Raw genomic sequence first — 19,780 nt, forward strand, 5'->3', positions numbered from 1 at the left:
TTGGCTACTCATATTGTTATCAATCTCTGCCTTAAATAGACCCAATGACTTGGCCTCCACGGCCACCTGTGGCAACAAATTCCACAGATTCACCACCTGCTGGCAAAAAAAAATTTCGCATCTCTGTTCTGAATGGGCGCCCTGCAATCCTCATGTCCTCTCGTACTAGACTCCCCCACCATGGGAAACAACTTTGCCACATCCACTCTGTCCATGCCTTTCAATTTTCAAAATGTTTCTATGAGGTCCCCCCCCCTCATTCTTTTAAACTCCAAGGAGTACAGTCCAAGAGCGATCTAAAGTTCCTCATATGTTAACTCTCTCATTCCCGGAATCAATCTAGTGAACCTTCTCTGAACCCTCTCCAATGTCAGCACACCCTTTCTTAAATAAGGAGTCCAAAACTGCACACAGTATTCCAAGTGAGGTCTTATCCGCGCCTTATAGAGCTTCAACATCACATCCCTGCTCCTATACTCTATTCCTCTAGAAATAAATGCCAACATTGCATTCGCCTTCTTCACCACTGACTCAACCTGGAGGTTAACCTTAAGGGTATCCTGCACGAGGACTGCCAAGTCCCGTTGCATCTCAGAACTTTGAATTCTCTCCCCATTTAAATAATAGTCTGCCCGTTTATTTCTTCTACCACAGTGCATGGCCATACACTTTCTGACATTGTAATCTATTTGCTGCTCCTTTGCCCATTCTCCCAATCTATCCAAGTCTCTCTGCAGCTATGTTTCCTCAACACTACCGGCCCCTCCACCTATCTTTGTATCATCAGCAAACTTAGCCACAAAGCCATCTATTCCAAAATCCAAATCGTTGATATACAACGTAAAAAGAAGCAGCCCCAACACGGACCCCTGCAGAACACCACTGGTAACCAGCAGCCAACCAGAATGGGATTCCTTTATTCCCACTCTCTGTTTCCTGCCAATCAGCCAACGCTCTATCCACATATGTAACTTTCCTGTAATTCCATGGGCACTTGTTTAGCAGCCTCATATGCGGCACCTTGTCAAAGGCATTCTGAAAATCCAAATACACAACATCCAGTGCATCTCCCATGTCTAGCCTACTTGTAATTTCCTCAAGAAATTGCACTAGGTTTGTCAGGCAGGATTTTCCTTTAAGGACAGCATGCTGAGTTTGGCCTACCATGTCATATGCCTCCAGGTACTCCGTAACCTCATCCTTGACAATCGACTCCAACAACTTCCCAACCACTGATGTCAAGCTAACAGGTCTATAATTTCCTTTTTGCATCCTTGCCCCCTTCTTAAATAGCGGAGTGACATTTGTAATCTTCCAGTCCTCTGGAGCCATGCCAGAATCTATTGACTTTTGAAAGATCGTTGTTAATGCCTCAGCATTCTCCATTCTCCACTGCTACTTCCTTCAGAAGACGAGGGTGCATTCCATCTGGTCCAGGAGATTTATCTACCCTTAGACTATTCAACTTCCTGAGTACTTTCTGTCATAATTGTGACTGCGCACACTTCTCTTCCCTGACACCCTTGAATGTCCGGTATACTGTTGCTGTCTTCCTCAGTGAAGACTGATGCAAAATACTCGTTCAGTTCCTCCGCCATCTCCTCATATCCCATTACAATTTCTCCAGCATCATTTCCTATCAGTCCTATATCTACTCTCAATGGCCTTTTAATCTTTATATACTTGAAAAAGCTTTTTGTATCCTCTTTGATATTATTTGCTAGATTCCTTTCATAGTTCATCTTTTCTCTCTTAATGACCTTCTTAGTTTCCTTTTGTAAGCTTTTAAAAACTTCCCAATCCTCTGTCTTCCCACTAATTTTTGCTTCCTTGTATGCCCTGTCCTTTGCTTTTACTTCGGCTTTGACTTCTCTTGTCAGCCATGGTTGCATCCTTTTTCCATTCGAAAATTTCTTCTTTTTTTGGAATATATCTGTCTTGCACTTTCCCCACTTCTCACCTAAACTCCAGCCACTGCTGCTCTGCTGTCCTTCCCGCTAGTGTCCCTTTCCAGTCAACTTTGGCCAGTTCCTCTCTCATGCCACTGTAATTTCCTTTACTCCACTGAAATACCAACAAATCCAATTTTGACTTCTCTTTCTCAGATTCAGTGAACTCAATCATGTCATGATCACTTCCTCCTAAGTTTCCTTCACTTCAATCTCTCTAATCAACTCTGGTTCATTACATGATACCCAGTCCAGTACAGTTGATCCCCAAGTAGGCTCAACCAGCTGTTCTAAAAAGCCATCTTGTTGACATTCTGTGAATTCTGTCTGTTGATTCCGACTTGATTTTCCCAACACACTTGCATGTTAAAATCCCCCACAATTACCATAACACTGCCCTTCTAGCAAGCCTTTTCTATTTCCTGTTGTAATTTGTAATCCACATTATTGCATCAGGAAGCCGATATATAACTGCCATCAAGGTCCCTTTACCCCTGCGATTTCTTAGCTTAACCCATACATCCGATCCCATACATCCGATCCCATGTCACGTCTTTCTAATGAGTTAATATCATTTCTTATCAACAAAGCCATGCTACCCCCTCTGCCGATCTGCCTATCCTTCTGATACACTGTGCATCTTTGGACGTTCAGATGCCAGAGACATGAATCCTTTAGCCACGTCTCAGTGATGGCCACAATATCATACCTGTCAATCTGTTGCTGTACAACAAGATCATCCACCATGTTCCTTATGCTGTATGCACTTAAGTCCAGTATTTGGTACTTTTTGCTTTGATTGCATTTCAACTTTATTGCACTGCAACTCATCCCAATGGCTGCAAATTTGCCCCATCACCAGCCTGTCCTTCCTGACATCTTTACTACTCACTATCTTAGATTTATTTCTGTTTCCCTCTCTTCCGCTTCATCATTCCAGTTCCCATTCCCCTGCCAAATTAGTTTAAACCCTCCCTAACAGCTCTATTAAATATTCCCGCCAGGATATTTGTCCTACTTCATAGGACCAATTTCCCCCAGAACAGATCCCAATGATCCAAGAATCTGAAGCCCTGCCCCAGTCTATCGGCCATGTATTCATCTACCTGATCCTACTATTCTTGCCTTCGCTAGCAAGTAGCACAGGTAGCAATCCTTTCTTTATCAATCTTTTTATTAGTTAAATGAAAAAATACATATGTATATATAAACAAGGCGAATTATCAATAATATCTATATCAATAACAGTTTGAATAAAAGGAAAAATAAATGCTATCAAGATCAAACAAAGTATTAATCTAATAGTATATAATAAAGAGAAAGGTATTTGATTCTCCTCTCATCCATAAGAAGAAAAAAAAGGATAAAGAAACTTTTATGATTGACATATACAGAAAAAAGCCCAAAACACAAAAAAAAACAAAAGAACTGGGCAGCTCAAACTGAGAGGGAAAGTAAAAGAAAACAAGGGAAAGCTTTCTGATCAAATCAAGAACTACAAAAAGGTAACTTGAAGGGCCGTAAGTCAGAGCATGTGAAAATATTGAATAAAAGGTCACCAAGAGTCCTCGGATTTAGAGGATGTATCAAATGTCCGACTTCTTATTTTCTCTAAACATAAACAGAACATAATGGACGTAAGCCAGTGAATAACAGTAGGTGGATTAGAATCCTTCCACTTAAGCAAAGTGCCTCTCCTAGTCAATAAAGTTGTAAAAGCTAACATCCGTTGAGCAGAAGCAGGAATATCTCCTACTTCCAAAGGAATCATCCCAAATATTGCAGTCAGTAAATTCAGTTGTAGATCCAAATTCAGAACCTTTGACAAAGTTTTGAAGACTTCTTTCCAAAAATTATCTAACTTGATAGAAGACTAGAACATATGTGTTAAAGTAGCCACCTCAATATTACATCTATCACAAATAAGATTAATATTAGGAAAAATACAGGTTAATTTGTCATTTGACATCTGCGCCCGATGCAATACCTTGAACTGTATCAAGGAGTGATGGGTACAAATAGAAGAGGTATTTACCAAATGAAAAATTCATCTATCTACGCCCGTCACTCCTTGATTCAGTTCAAGTTAGTGCACAGGGTGCGTATGTCAAAAGATATACTAGCACATATTTTTTCTAATATAAATCCCACCTGTGATAGATGTAATGCTGAGCTGGCTACCTTAACTCATATGTTTTGGTCCTGTATAAAGCTAAATCATTTTTGGAGAGATGCTTTTAAAACATTATACAAAGTCATAGGTTTGGACCTACAACCTAATTCACTTACGGCAATCTTTGGGATCACTCCGAAGGAAGCAGGAGATGTTCCTGCTTCCGCTCAACGTATCATAGCTTTTTCAACTTTATTGGCTTGGAGAGCTATTTTGTTGCATTGGAAGGATCCCAATCCACCTACTGATTTATTTATTTTTTGCTCTCCTCCATTATGTCGTGTTTAACCTTGGAGAAAATTAGAAGTCGGACGTTTGATACATCTTTTAAATTTGAGCAAACCTGGCCACCTTTCATTCAATATTTTCAAATGATTTAAATTTTCTTTTTTTTAACATTTTTGGGTATTTTTTTTTTCTGCTCCGTGAAGTTTCAGATTTGACCAGAAGAATTTTTCGCTATTTTGTAATTATATCCTCAAATGGACTGCCCAGTCTTTTATTTGTTTTAGGCTAGTTTAGTGGGGGGGGGGGGGGGTTCTTCTCAATAATAGAAATTTTGAGTCTTTTTTATGAACTGTTAAGAGGAATTGTGGTTCCTTTTATATATTAGCTCAATATTATACTGTACATGATTTTGACAGTCAATATTCCTTTTGTATGTTTATTGAAATATGTATTTGATATAACTTCACTGATTTGTATTTTCGACTTTGTAATCTCGACTACTGATCTTAGAAAGCAAAAAAGGAGGAGGAGCTCCCAATAAAGAGGCCAAAGAATACCCCTTCACCAAGTTTTTCTCCAAATCCACCCATAAGGGACAATCATGTATATTTGAAAAATGAATCCAGAAAGTGATATAACGAATATTAATTGACAGTAGTACAATCTGAAGTGTGGCAAAGCCGTACCATCATATGTTTTTAAAATTTCTGCAATAAAAGTTTACTCAATCTAGGGTTTTTATTATTCCAAATAAAAGATAGAATTTTAGTCTATTCTATCAAAAAACTGTTCAGGAACAAAAGAGGGGATTGCTTGGAATACATATAAAAACTTTAGTAATACTATCATTTTAATAGCATTAATATGGCCAATTAATGATAATGTCATAGGAGACCTTTTAGAAATTACCTGCTGCATATACTTAATTAATGGAAGAAAGTTATATGTATACAGGTCGTTAAATTTTTTGGTAATTTTAATACCGAGATAAGTAAAGTTATTTTTAGCAATAATAAAAGGACATTGATCATATTGACCAAAATAATTTTTAATAGGAAATAACTCACTTTTATACAAATTTAATTTATATCCAGATAAACTACTAAATTCAGAAAATATAAATAACAAAGCAGAAATTGATTTCTTAGAATCTGAAATATAAACTAACAAGTCATCTGCATACCACGAAACCTTATGCATTTTATCTCCTCTCTTAATACCTAAAACCTCTTTGGAGTCCCGAATAGCAACAGCGAGAGGTGCTAAAGCTAAATTAAGTAACAGCGGACTGAGAGGGCAGCCCTGCCAGGTACCTCTATATAAACTAAGATAAGAAGAATTTTGATTAGTTTTGATTAGTTATAACTGCTGCCAAAGGGGCTTGATAAATCAATTTAATCCAAGGAATAAAGCATGGACCAAAATTAAATCTTTCTAAAACCTGAAATAAGTAGGGGCATTCTACCCTATCAAAGGCTTTCTCTGCATCAAGAGAAACAACACATTCAAATTCTTTAGATGGAGGGGAATGAATGATATTCAGTAATCTACAAATATTAAAATATGAATATCTATTAATAAATCCAGTTTGATCCTTAGAAATAACATCAGGTAAAACGTTCTCAAACCTGTTAGCCAAAACATAGAAAGAATTTTGGAATCGACATTTAATAAAGAAATTGTTCTGTAAGAGGCACATTCAAATAAATCTTTTCCTTTTTTAGGAATTAATGAAGTTGATGCCTCATAAAAAGTTTTCGGGAGGTTCACAGAAGATATAGATTCAGTGAAAATTTGGCATAGATGAGGTGTAAGAATATCCGTAAGCATCTTTAAAAACTTCTACCGTAAACACATCCGGTCCCGGAGCTTTACCTGATTTAAAGAAGATATAACTCTTACTATTTCCTCTCGATTAATGGGTTCATATCTTGGGTAGAAATTTGGGGTATATTCAATCTTTACAGAAATTCATTCATAGAAGTGGTGTTGTCCGAAAAATCAGATTCATAAAGATTAGACTAAAAGTTCAAACAAACCTTATTAATTTCCTGACTGTCAGATGTTTCAGTTCTATCAGATCTTCGTACTTTCAAAATCTGCCTTCTAGCCATAGTTGCTTTGAGTTAAGTAGCTAACAGTTTACCTGATTATTCTCCATGAATAGAAAAATGACTTTTAGATTTAAAATGTTGCTGCTAAATGGGATAAGTTAATAGCAAGTCTTGCTGCGTTTGAAATTTCACCCTTTCCTTGTAAAAATCTTCAGCAGATAAAACTGAATAAACTTTATCTATTTCTTTAATCTTGTTAGTAATCACTAAAAGCTCCACTTTAGTTTTCTTTCTTAAAGCTGCTGAATATGAAATTATATGTCCCCTAAGAAAAGGTTTCATCATATCTAAAATAACCAACTTTGATATAACCTCAGTTGCATTTAATACAAAAATTAAAGAGATTTGCTCTTTTTTAAAACTTAGAAATGTTGAATCATGGAGCAGTGCAGCATTAAATCTCCATTGAGCTGCCTTCCGTGAGTTATCAGAAAGCTTCAGTGTGAGTGTTATAGGTGCGTGATCCAACAGCGCAATACGCACAATCAGCAACAAAGGATACCAATGGTGTATCTAACAAAAAATAATCAGTTCTTGAATATTTATAATATTTTTGTGAAAAAAAGGAAAAATCTTTATCTTTAGGATGTGGAAATCTCCAAATATCTAACACACTGTATTCTAGTAAAAAGGAATTAATGCAGGATGCAGCCTTATTAGGAAGGCACGGATTGGTCGATGACCAATCAATCGAGGGATTGAGACAGCGGTTAAAGTCACCGCCCATAATCAACTTGTATTCATTTAAATGCGGCAGTGCAGAAAATAACCTTGAAAATTCAGGACTATCTACATTAGGTGCGTACACACACACCAATACCACCTTTTGACCACATAACAAACCAGTAACAATTAATTATCTTCCAATTGAATCAGTGACAGTGTTAAAATGTACAAAAGACACTTTAAAATTAATAAAAATAGACACTCCTTTATTTTTTTGGAATTGATGAAGAGTGATATTGAGAACCCTTCCAAAATTTAAAAGGACGATTTTCATCTTCCCTACGGATGTGGGCCTCTTCCACAAAAATAATATCGGCTTGAAATGTTCTCAATTTCTTAAAGACCTTCTACACTTAATAGGTTGATTCAAGCCATTCAGGTTCCAGGAAATTATATTAATTTTATTAACATCCATACTGAGAATAGAATGGATTTGATCAGAAAGAAAAAAAACAACATGATTGACAAGAAAAACTCTCAGTACCGCCCAATCGATTTAAAAAAAACTAATTAATCCAAACAGGATGAGGACAGGTTTTTCTGCTTCTGGAAAGGTCCTCTATTTCACTCGCTGTCGGATAGTAAAATAAGAGGCGTTTCTATATTTCCTAGTCCCAAAATCCCTTTTGTACACTTTAATACTACTACTGATTCGAATGGAAGATATTTAATTGTTACTGGTTTATTATGCGAGCAAAAGGTAGCTCTGGTGTGTGTATACGCACCTAATGTAGATAATTCTGATTTTTTTAAGAAACTTTTTTCAGAGTTACCGAATCTAAATGAATATAAGCTGATCATGGGTGGTGACTTTAATTGTTGCTTCAATCTGGCGATTGACAGGTCATCAACCAATCCGTCAATTCCTAATAAAGTGGCAGCTTGTATTAACTCTTTTTTATTAGAATATGGCCTTGTCGATATTTGGAGATATAAACACCCCAATGATAAAGATTTCTGTTTTTTCTCACACGTCCATCGCGAGTAATCTCGAATTGATTACTTTTTTTTTAGATATACGTCTGTTAAACTCCGTCGTTGAATGTACGAATGACATCATTGCGCTCTCAGATCACGCGCCTTTAAAGTTAACCTTTAAGCTTTGGGATAGATTTTTGAAAATCTCACAGTGGAGATTGAACCCCGTATTGTTACAGGAACCAGCTTTTGTTAATTTTATTAAGGAGCAAATTTCTATATTTTTTGACTTTAATACAACTGAAGGAATGTCAAATTTGGTTATATGGGACACCTTGAAATCTTTTCTTAGGGGACAGATAATCTCATATTCAGCAGCCTTGAGAAAGAAAACTAAAGCGGAATTGTCAGTGCTTATTAATAAAATTAAACAGATAGATAAAGTGTATTCAGTTAAACCTACTGAAGACCTATATAAAGAAAGGATCGAACTTCATTCACAGTATGATTTGCTTCTGACCTTTCCCATTGAACAGCAAATTTTTAAATCAAAAAGTTTATTTTATATACATGGGGAAAAATCTGCTAAAGTTTTAGCGGGTCAGTTAAAGGTTGGGATGGTCAGAAGACAGATTTTAAAAATTCGCCGACCAGATAGAGCAGAAACGTTGGATCCTTATGAAATTAATAAGATATTTATGGACTTTTATTCTAATCTTTATAAATCTGAATTCTCTGATAGTACTATTACTATGAATAGTTTTTTGCAAAGTTTAAACATACTTCAAATTTCGCTTCAAGATGTTTATATGTTAGATGCACTTATTAAACAAGAGGAGATAGCCAAGGCTATATCCTCTATGCAATTAGGTAAAGCATAGATGCTTTCCCTAAGCATACTTCTGATGGTTATACGGTAGAACTTTACAAGACTTTTCATGTAATGCTTATACCACATCTTCATCAAACGTTCACTAATTCTTCATCCTCTGGGAACCTTCCTAAAACTTTTTATGAGGCACTAATTTCATTGATTCCAAAAAAAGGAAAAGACCCACTGGAATGTGTATCCTATAGACCTATTTCTTTACTGAATGTAGATTTTAAAATTCTCTCTGAGATTCTAGCAAATAGGCTTGAGAATATCTTGCTTAATGTTATCTCAAACGATCAAATAGGATTTATAAAAAATAGGTACTCACATTTTAATATTTGAAGATTGTTAAATATCATTTATTCCCCGTCAGCCAAAGAATCTGAATATATTATATCTTTGGATGCAGAGAAAGCCTTGGATAGGGTGGAGTGGCCTTATCTATTTCAGGTTTTGAAGAGGTTTAATTTTGGTCCAGGATTTATTTCCTGGATTAAATTGACTTAACATGCCCCAGTAGCTGCGGTTCTAACTAATAATCAAAAGTCTCCTTATTTTAGATTATATAGAGGTACCCGTCAGGATTGTCCCCTTAGTCCTTTATTATTTAATTTGGCTTTAGAACCATTTGCTATTACTCTTAGGGATTCTAATTCTGTGCAGGGTATTAGGAGAGGGGATAAATTACATAAGGTTTCGTTATATGCGGATGATTTATTAGTTTACATTTCAAATCCTAGGAAATCTATTCCTTTTATGTTATCTATATTTATGGAATTTGGTATTTTTTCTGGATATAAACTTAATATAAACATAAAAGTGAATTATTTCCTATTAATAATTATTCTGATTATTATGATCAAATACCTTTTAATATTGCCAAAAACCATTTTACTTACCTTGGTATCAAAACTACTAAAAATTTTAAAGACCTATATATGTATAATTTCTTCCCTTTAGTTGAATATACTAAACAGGCGCTTTCTAAATGGTCACCGATATCGATGTCATTGATAGGTCGAATAAATGCTACAAAAACTGGTTATTCTACCAAAATGTTTATATATATTTCAAGCAGTTCCCTCTTTTGTTCCAAAAACATTTCTTGATAAAATAGATTCTCTGATTTTGTTTTATGTTTGGAATAATAAAAGCTCCAGAGTGAATAAACTTTTATTGCAAAAATCAAAAAAAGAATGAGGACTGGCTTTACCAAACTTTAGATTTTATTATTGGGCAATTAATATTCATTATATTACTTTTTGGATTTATGATATAGATGACCAAGATTGCCCTTCATGGTTACAGCTGCAGGAAAATTCAGTAATGGGGTTTTTGTTAGCTTCTTTATTAGGAGCTCCTCTTCCGTTTTCACTGTCCACAGTAGGTAGACAAGCTCTTAACCCTATTGTTAAACATACTTTAAAAATTTGGTTTCAATTTCGTAGATTTTTTGAATTAAATGATTTTCTACTTTCTAGTAATATTTATTCTAATTTCTTTTTTAAACCATCAACTTTGGATAAGGCTTTTTTAACATGGAAAATTAAGGGAATAAAAACTTTTTTAGATTTTTTACAAGACTGTTTAATGTCTTTTTCACAGTTAATGGATAAATATGATATCTCTAATACACATTTTTTCAGGTATTTACAGGTTAGGAATTTTTTACGTGATTTTTTACCGAATTACTCCTCGGCATGCTCTTTAAATTCGGCTTATGTTATTTTTCAGTTTAAACCCTTTCAAAAATGATTAATAGCTATAATTTATAAACAGTTAATGAATGCTCGCCTGTTGCCTAATGATAGGATTCAACGCACCTGGGAAGTATAACTTCAACATTCCCTTTCAGACAATCAATGGAGTAAAATTTATTATTTAGTCCATAATTCATCTATCTGTGCATGCCATATCTTAATTCAGTTTAAGATAGTACACAGGGCTCATATGTCCAAAGATAAATTGGTGCATATTTTTCCTAATATAAGCCCTATTTGTGACAGATGTAACGCAGAAGTGGCTACTCTAACTCATATGTTTTGGTCATGTGTAAGTTTAAATAATTTTTGGAGGGATGTGTTTGGAATATTATCTAAAGTTATAGATATGGATGTTCAACCTAATCCACTTACAGCAATTTTTGGGGTTATTCCAGAGGAAGCAAGCAAAGTGTCTGCTTCCGCCCAACATGTGATAGCTTTTTCAACTTTACTGGCAAGGAGAGCTATTTTGCTACACTGGAAAGAATCTAACCCGCCTACTGTTTTCTATTGGCTCTCCTCCATTATGTCATGTCTAAGCTTGGAGAAAATTAGAAGCCGCACATTTGATACATCCTTTAATTTTGAACAAGTCTGGCGACCCTTTATTCAATATTTTCGCATGATTTAATTTTTATTTATTTATTTATTTTTCTTTATTCTCTTTGGGGAAAATCCTTATCCATGAAGGTTTGGAGATGACTGGAAGGATGTGTTTTTTTTCTCTCTCTTTTTTCTAATTTTATCCTCAATTGGACTGCCCAATCTTTCTTTTTCTTTTTTTTTCTTTCTTTTTTTTTGTTTCAGTTTAGTTAGTGGGTTTTTTTTTCTTTATCAATAAAATTTCCAATTTTTTTTATGATTGCTATGAGGAGTTGTTTTTTTTAACCATTGTATATATAACAGCATAATATTTTACCTATTTGATTTTGACATTATATACTTTCTGTTTTATTATTGCTGTTTATATGTCTTTTATATTATCTACTTGCTAAACTCCTCTTCCGATTGGTATATTCTTTATTTGAAAATCAATAAAAAAGATTGAAAAATGAAATAGCAGCACACCCTTCCCCCAAGCCAGAAAAAAACATCCAATAGGCGGATAGCAAGCTAACTACACCCCCTAAACCATAGCCTCTAATAGAGACTCTTTTTACTATAACCACTGACTCAAGACACAACATCAAATACGTAGAAAGAATTTTTTTTAAAAATCCGTATTATGTATAACAGAGGTTAAAATGTAGTTAACAGTGGCCATCTTAAATTTGTTTAATAAACCTTGACCATATATTCGAAAAAGAAAAATCTAATCAAGTAATATGATATGACTATTATTAAACTCTTACAGATCCAAAAAGAAAGCAGACGGTTAAAAAAAACCTGCCAGACGATGTCTGGAGCAACAGAACATAAATTAAACTTTCAACGATTGAGATGTAAACGACTCTTGACTAAAGATTGAATTCAATATCATGTCTAATAGATGCTAGCACATAATTAACAGCAGTCATCTTAAATTCATTAAGCAGAAATTGATCATATATTTAGAAAAAAAGATTCAAGCCAATAATACATTGCAACTTATGTTAGATTCATTCAAATCTTAAAAAAGGAAAAAAAATACAAGAATCAAAGCGAAGACTATACAGACATAGAACATAGACTAGACTTTAAACGATTCAACTACACACGATTGTAAACTAAGGATTAAATGTTGAAGTTCCTTGCAGAACGGCACTGGAGAAGTTGGTTACGCAACCGACTTAAACTGGTTGAGAAACTTCCTAGCTTCCTCAGGAGAATCAAGACATTTAGGACGACTGTTAGTGGAAAAATTATCAAGCGGGCAGGATAGCGCAAAGATGGGCAAAGACGTTTCCTATACAATTCTGCCATCACGTCTCGATATTTAATTCTTTCTGCATAAACTTCAGGGGCAGAAAAAAAACCAGAGGACATGGGTTAAGGGTGAAGGGGGAAAAGTTTAAAGGGAACATTGGGGGGGGGCTTCTTCACACAGAGAGTGGTGGGAGTATGGAGTGAGCTGCCAGATGAAGTGGTAAAAGCGGGCTCACTTTTAACATTTAAAAAGAACTTGGACAGGTACATGAATGAGAGGTGTATGGAGGGATGTGGTCCAGCTGCAGGTCAGTGGGACTAGGCAGAAAAATTGTTCGGCACAGCCAAGAAGGGCCAAAAGGCCTGTTTCTGTACTGTAAAGTTCTATGGTTTTATGGCAAAATCTTCAACTATACGAAACTCCACACTGTTGTAAGTTAACTTCCCCCACTTCCTGGCATCTCGAAGAATTGCTCTTTAGTAGCAAAATAATGTAAACGCAGAATCATCGCTCGTGGTTTCATCTCAACCGATGGCTTGTTGCGGGGGATTAGGTGCGCCCTGTCTATTAACGGAGAGGTTTCAAGTATCTCACTAAAAAATGAGTATAACATACTCGTAAAAAACTTTAATGGCTCGTTGGTTTCTATATTTTCAGGGAAACCCAGTATATGTAAATTCATCCTTCAGCTTCTACTTTTCTACTTTCCAGATCGATCGTTTTCTTCTTAATGCTTGATGGTTCCGACGAAACCTCAGCAATTTTCTTTTCCATAGTAGAAAACTTTAACTCCTGCTCTGTAATCACTTGATGTATTGTCTCTTGTTGTCTTCCAATTTTATTAGTATCCATTTTAAGCGTTTGATATTGAGATTCCAGATTCCTCAAAGATTCCTGGATGGCAGATACAGTTTTTTTCAAGATTTTCATTAGCATTCATCAATTTATCAATTTTAGAATCCACCATTCCAATATTGGTATTAGTATCTTCTATCAATAAGAACATTCTTTCAGGAGTATAGGTTTCTTTTACCTCCCTTGTAAATTGGGTTTGTTAGTTTCAGAAACAATTTTGCCACGTCTTAGTTCCTTTCCAGTTTGGGTTCCAGCCATCGTAATTAAATCGTAAATCCCTCACCAAAAGTAGTGAATCTTCAAAGTTTATACAAACGTAGCAGGGGAAAGTATGTTGTAAAAGGATAGAGAAGAGCCAACAAGCTTCTTACTCCATGAGCTGCCCAGAAGACTCTCACAATCCTGAGATTACTACCTTGCAGGTCCTGCTTCTTAGCTTCCTTCCTAACTCCCGAAAATCTCTCTTCAGGACCTCCTTCCTTTTCCTATTTATGTCATTGGTACCAACATGTACCAAGACAGCTGGCTGCTCACCCGCACCTTCAGAATGTTCTTAACCCGATCCGAGACATCCCATACCCTGGCACCTAGGCGGCAACACACCATGCGGGTATCTCTATCAGGCTCACAGAATCTCCTGTCTGTTCCGCTGACTATGGAATCTCCTATGACTACTGCATTCCTCTTCTTCCTCCGTCCCTACTACACAACAGCGCCAGGCCCAGTGCCAGAGACCCGGTCACCGTGGCCATCCCCTGTCAGGTTATCCCCCACAACAGCATCCAAAACGATATACTTGTTGCTGACGGGGGCAGCCACAGGGGTGCTCTCCAATATCCGGGCATTTTCCTTCCCTCTCCTGACAGTCACCCAGTTTTCTGACCCCTGTAGCCTAGGGATGACTACCTCCCTGTAGCTCCTGTTTATCACCTCTTCACTTTCCCTAATCAGCAGTAGGTCATCAAGGTGCAGCTCCAAATCCCTAGCATGGTCTTTGAGGAAATGCATCTCGGTGCACCTGGTGCAGATGTGGCCATCAGGGAGGCTGGAGGTCTCCCAGGATTCCCACATCTGACACCCTGAACAAAGCACTAACCCTGCAGACATGCTACTTAATTCTACAAGAATGAAAGAAGGAAAAATAAGTCTACTCACCTACTTACCTCACCAAACACACAAACTTTTTAAACCATTAGCTCGTACCATTAGCTGTGTGAGCCCTGCTGTTCCTCCATCTGTCCGGGCCAATTCGCCAAGGAGGACAAAAAGAGTTGGTGCTTTGTTCTCACCTCTTCCCGTTACTGCCTAAGCCCATTGAGCCATAGCCCTACACTCTGTTGCCACTCACTCCGCTGCTCGCTGTATAGGGTGGTCTTTTTAAGCTCGTCACACTGTCATGTCTACGTCATATGCCTATGCAATCCAACCCTTTTTGTACTCAAAGAAGTCTTTTAACACGTTCTTGCCATCTGTAAAAGTTTGCAGATGATAGGTAGAGGGGCAGGTAGTTTTCAGGAAGTACATTGATGAGAGAAGGACTTAGACAGATTAGGAGAATGGGCAAAGAAGTGGAAGATTGAGTGCAGTATCGGGAAGTGTATGGTCACGCACTTTGAGGAAATAAAGGGTTAGAGTATTTTCTAAATGGAGAGAAAATTCCAAACTCTGAGGTGCAAAGAGTCCTTATGCAGGATTCCCTAAAGGTTAATTTGTAGGTTGAGTGAGTGGTGAAGAAGGCAAATGCAATGCTAGCGTTCATTTCAGGAGGACAAGAAAATAGAAGAAGGATATTAATTAGAGGCATTATACACCACTGGTAAAGCCTTAGTGGGAGTACTGTGAGCACTTTTGGGCACGTTATATATATAAAGAATGTGCCGGCACTGCAGAGGGTTCAAAGGGTTTTGCGAAAGTGATTCCAAGATTGAATGGCTTGTGATATGAAGAGTGTTTGATTTCTCTGGGCCTGTATTCCCTGTAACTCAGAAGAACTAGAACAGACATAATTGCAAACTATAAATTATTGAAAAGCCTTGATAGGGGACATGGGTGAGAATGTTTTCTATGGTGGGAGAGTCTAGGACCAGAAGACACAGCCTCAGAATAGAGGGGTGACCATTTAGAATGGAGATGAGAAAGGATTTCATTAGCGAGAGAAAGGTGAATCTGTAGTATTCATTGCCACAGACAGCTCTGGGGGGCATCTTTATGTGTATTTAAAGCAGAGGTTGATAGAATCTTGATTGGTCATGACAGGAGAGAGACAGGAGATTGGGGATCAGCCATGTTGAAATCGCAGATCAGACTTCGTGCGACATTGGCCTAATTCTGCCTCTATATCTTGTAGTCCAATGGGCTTCTATAGAAGGTAGCTAAAACTAAGGAATATGTAGCAGTAGTTTAGAGGGTTTGTGAAGGAGATGTTAACTCCTGGAGCAGTAAATGCTTGGAATGCACTGTCTCAGAGGTTGGATGCTGACAGAATTTGTGTCTAGGTGAGTATGGACAAGGTTAGGACTGATAGGATAGAGGGGTGGTCACTGTCGGCACGGATGTTTCTACACAGCATGATTCAGTGTTACCACCACCAATTCAACAAAGAGAGCTGAAAAATGAAACTGCACTGACAGTGTTTATGTGAGTAGATGATCATTATTTTAGAGAGTGCATCTGAGGTTGGTGGAGGTGGGGGTCAATTGCAAGAGGCATTATCACTAACATTAATGCTAATTAATAACGATAATTTACATTCTTGTTTTGTACCATTAACACTGAGCATACTGCTGCTGCAGATTCCACACATGGTGATCCGTGTGTAAACCACACTATCCTGGATCAGCCCTGGAGGAGCACGGATTGTTCATCGGAAGAATGCAGTAAATACATGTATGATGATGATCGGACAGAAGGATGGTATCGATTTAAGAGGTAATGAGAGGAGACAATTATGAGTTAATGAAGCACAAAATATATGGGGAAGTAAGGCCAATGTGAAGGAAGATTGATTTATTCGATTACAGGGATGTGGCAGAGTGCATAAAGATCATTGTTTCTGGGACATCAGTTACATAACATAGAAGGGAATGAATACATAGGGATTGGAGTCATTGATCACAGAAAAGGACAGTTTGTGGATACACAGAAACATGGAACAGGAGTGGTTACAGGAAGTCTTTGGTCATTCGTCAATTATGTGGCAGGGAATAAATGTAGGAAGAGGGAAACTCACAGCCCATTCATAGACAGTAAAGTTTGATGAAATAGATAAAAGCACAAAGTATAAAAGGGGCAACACATGCAAAATGCTGGCAAAATTCAGCAGGACAAGCGGTGTCTATGGTGAGGAATAAATACCATTTTACGTCAAGGCCCTTCATAAGGCCTGGAATGAAAGGGAGTAGAATCCTTTTCTTCATAAACTAGGGAGTTGTTTCAGAAGATAGGGTGTGTGGGAGAAGGGGTGAAGTACAGCTGGAAAGTGATGGATGAGACCAGGAAAGGGGGAACTAAGAATGATGTGAGAAGCTGGGGTTTGATGGTTCTGTGGAAGAAGGAATCTGAACAATTGTGTAAGGGAATGAGATGTGAACCAGAGGGAGGAGAAGAGAAGGGGATTAGTCAGCTACCTTCTGCTTCTGTTCCCTTCTCTTCCAGTTTTGATGAAGGGTCTCAGATCAGAATATCAGGTGTTTATTCTTCTCCACAGATGCTGCATTTGTTATTTGTGTTTACACAGTTTATTTACAGTTTACAGTCCTGATGTTGACAGTTTACAGATCCTGTTTAGACCATTGCCCATAAGACACAAGAGCAAAATTTGGCCATTTGGCCCATCAAGTCTGCTCCGCCATTCATTCATGGCCAATCCTTTTTAATCTCCTCCTCAACCCCATTTCCTGGCCTTCTCCACGTGGCATTTGATGCCATTCCAATCAAGAACCTATCAATCTCATCCTTAATTACACCCAACGTCCTGGTCTCCACAGCTGCATGGGCAAACAAATTCCACAAATTCAGCACCCTATGACTAAAGAAATTTCTCCACATCTCTGTTTCCTCTATCTTGAGGTTGTGCCCTCTTGTCTGAGACTCCCCTGCCACAGGAAACATCCTTTCCACATATACTTTTCACCTCCAATACCAACACATCTTTTCTAAGATGAGGGGCCCAAAACTGTTCACAATACTCAAGGTGAGGCCTCTCCCGTGCCTTATAAAGCCTCAGTATCGCATCTTTGCTCTTGTATTCAAGACATGTGAAATGAATGATATCATGGCATTTACCCTCCTCACTACCATCTCGACCTGCAAGTTAACCTTAAGACTGTTCTGCACAAGGACTCCCAAGTCCCATTGCATCTCAGATTTTTGGACTTTCTCCCCGTTGATAAAATAGTCCGTACATTTTTTTTCTGCTACCACAGTGTATGACCATGAATTTACCAACATTGTATTTCATTTGCCACTTTCTTGCCTATTCTCCTAATCTGTATAAGTCTTTTAGCATCTTATCTGTTTCCTCAACACTACCTGCCCCTCCACCAATCATAGTTTATAGTCCTGATGTTGACAGATCCTGTTTACCAGTACATTTCTATAGATTTGCTAAGTATGCTCGGAGAAAAGGAATTTCAGGGTTGCATGTAGTGCGATGTATGTACTCTGATAATAAACGTTACTTTGCTTAACTTGCTGCATCTCTGCAGCATTTTGTGAGTATTGGTCAAGATTTCTTGCATCTGCATATTGTTTTATGTCAAAGGTCAAATGGGGTATGCTGAGATTAGGAAGAATAATAAACCAATGGAATGGGCTCCAATTCTTGCTCATTCTCACAGAGGATGCTTAGTTGAGGATGGAGATGCTACTTTTTTTCAGTTCTGCTGGGTGGAGGATTCCTGAGACTGCCATTGCAACATACAAGTGCTCCGGGAAAAGTCCAGGCTGGCTAAACGGTAAGATCATAGTGTGCAACAGCGGGGCTTGGTTACTTTTCACATTGGGTCACGTTCGATACAGACAATGTCAGATGACCCCTTGTACGGAAACAGATCTCAACATCCCTGAGAAATGCTCCCAAGTCATTTCAGCCACTCTGAAACCCTGGATCTATAGGAATCTGGCGGTGGCATGTTGGCTTCCTGTATATTCCTGCTGTCTGCAGTTGGGCTCTGGATCTGCTGATTAAGCCCTCTCCAGGTGAGACCCGGGGCAAATTCAGTGGAGAAGCAGCACCTAGGGAGCTGAGTGTTTTCCATGCAGCCCACAGTTCATGAAGTAATTAATAAACCAATGTAATTTTTCCACAAAACTGTAATGCTTTCAGTTGAACCCATTCCTAGTTTTCATGTTGCAATTATTTTATAATTCATTGTTCTTTTCAAATTCCAAGTTATGTTTATAATTAAGCATGTCAATAAATCCTTAAAAAATCATGGATTTTAACAGTTTGCAACAACTGTGATTGTTATTCGTTTTAGATCTTTTTCTGAGCTTGCAAATGTCTCCAATTCTCTTTGGAGATATTCAACAGTGTGTCACCTTCAGTGTTGTCAGTGCCCTTTGGGGGTAGGACTCGTGTTTCGTGGGACAGGGACCCACAAGGAGTTGTCATCCGAGACTAGGTATGGCTGTGGGGAGGAGAGGACAGCAGCTCACACAGACTGAGAATGGTCAGAACAGTGGGTTGTGAACAATGGCTCTGCAGTGGGTCTAGCTGCATGTTCCCCATTGTACTGTGTATATTTTACAATGTTTACAAACCCCCATTTCAGGTCACCATCCCAGCATGGGAGAGGGGGAGGTCAACAGGACTGTCTGCTTCAGCTGGAATGAAAACAACTGTGAGAAAAAGCGGATAATCAAGGTCAAAAACTGTGGTGCTTTTTTTGTGTACTGGCTGAAACCGACACTCTGCTGTAACAAAGTTTACTGTACAGGTACGTTATCATTCTCCAGTACCACACGGTGGGGAGGGTGGAGGAGTTCTTTGGAAATTTTGAGACATCCCAGATTATCAAAACACAGTATGCTGAATATTCCAGTCTACTTCATGATCATTGGATCGCTTCAGATATTTCCCCTGTGCCCACAGTCCAAGTCAATCTGCCATGGCTGAATCTTGCTCTGTCATGTAGCATCCTCTCCCACACCGAGACTGGCATGAACCATCTACTGACTGTGTCACATGACTCTCGAGCACCATGCTGGAGTCAACTCCTTCACCTCGCATGAGGACCACGCAGTCCCCTCCATCTTTCCGAGGACCAGATAAGCCATCATTCTTCTTCCCCAACAAAACCCCAAGATGGAACATATCATTCCCTGTTTCCAC

The 19,780-nt window shown here is 37.9% G+C and overlaps 2 protein-coding genes across 2 annotated transcripts in view; both read left to right on the forward strand.

The window, feature by feature from the left end:
* Positions 1 to 19,780, forward strand: part of LOC140732891 (uncharacterized) — a 795,520-nt gene that overhangs the window by 302,048 nt on the left and 473,692 nt on the right. The window lies entirely within an intron of this gene.
* Positions 1 to 19,780, forward strand: part of LOC140732635 (uncharacterized) — a 41,258-nt gene that overhangs the window by 14,213 nt on the left and 7,265 nt on the right. Inside the window, exon 8 of the mRNA XM_073055331.1 lies at positions 16,239 to 16,374. Coding sequence (XP_072911432.1) covers positions 16,239 to 16,374 — 136 coding nt within the window. The remainder of the gene's footprint in view (positions 1 to 16,238; positions 16,375 to 19,780) is intronic.

This window comes from Hemitrygon akajei, chromosome 9, assembly GCF_048418815.1.
Source record: "Hemitrygon akajei chromosome 9, sHemAka1.3, whole genome shotgun sequence".
NCBI lineage: Eukaryota > Metazoa > Chordata > Chondrichthyes > Myliobatiformes > Dasyatidae > Hemitrygon > Hemitrygon akajei.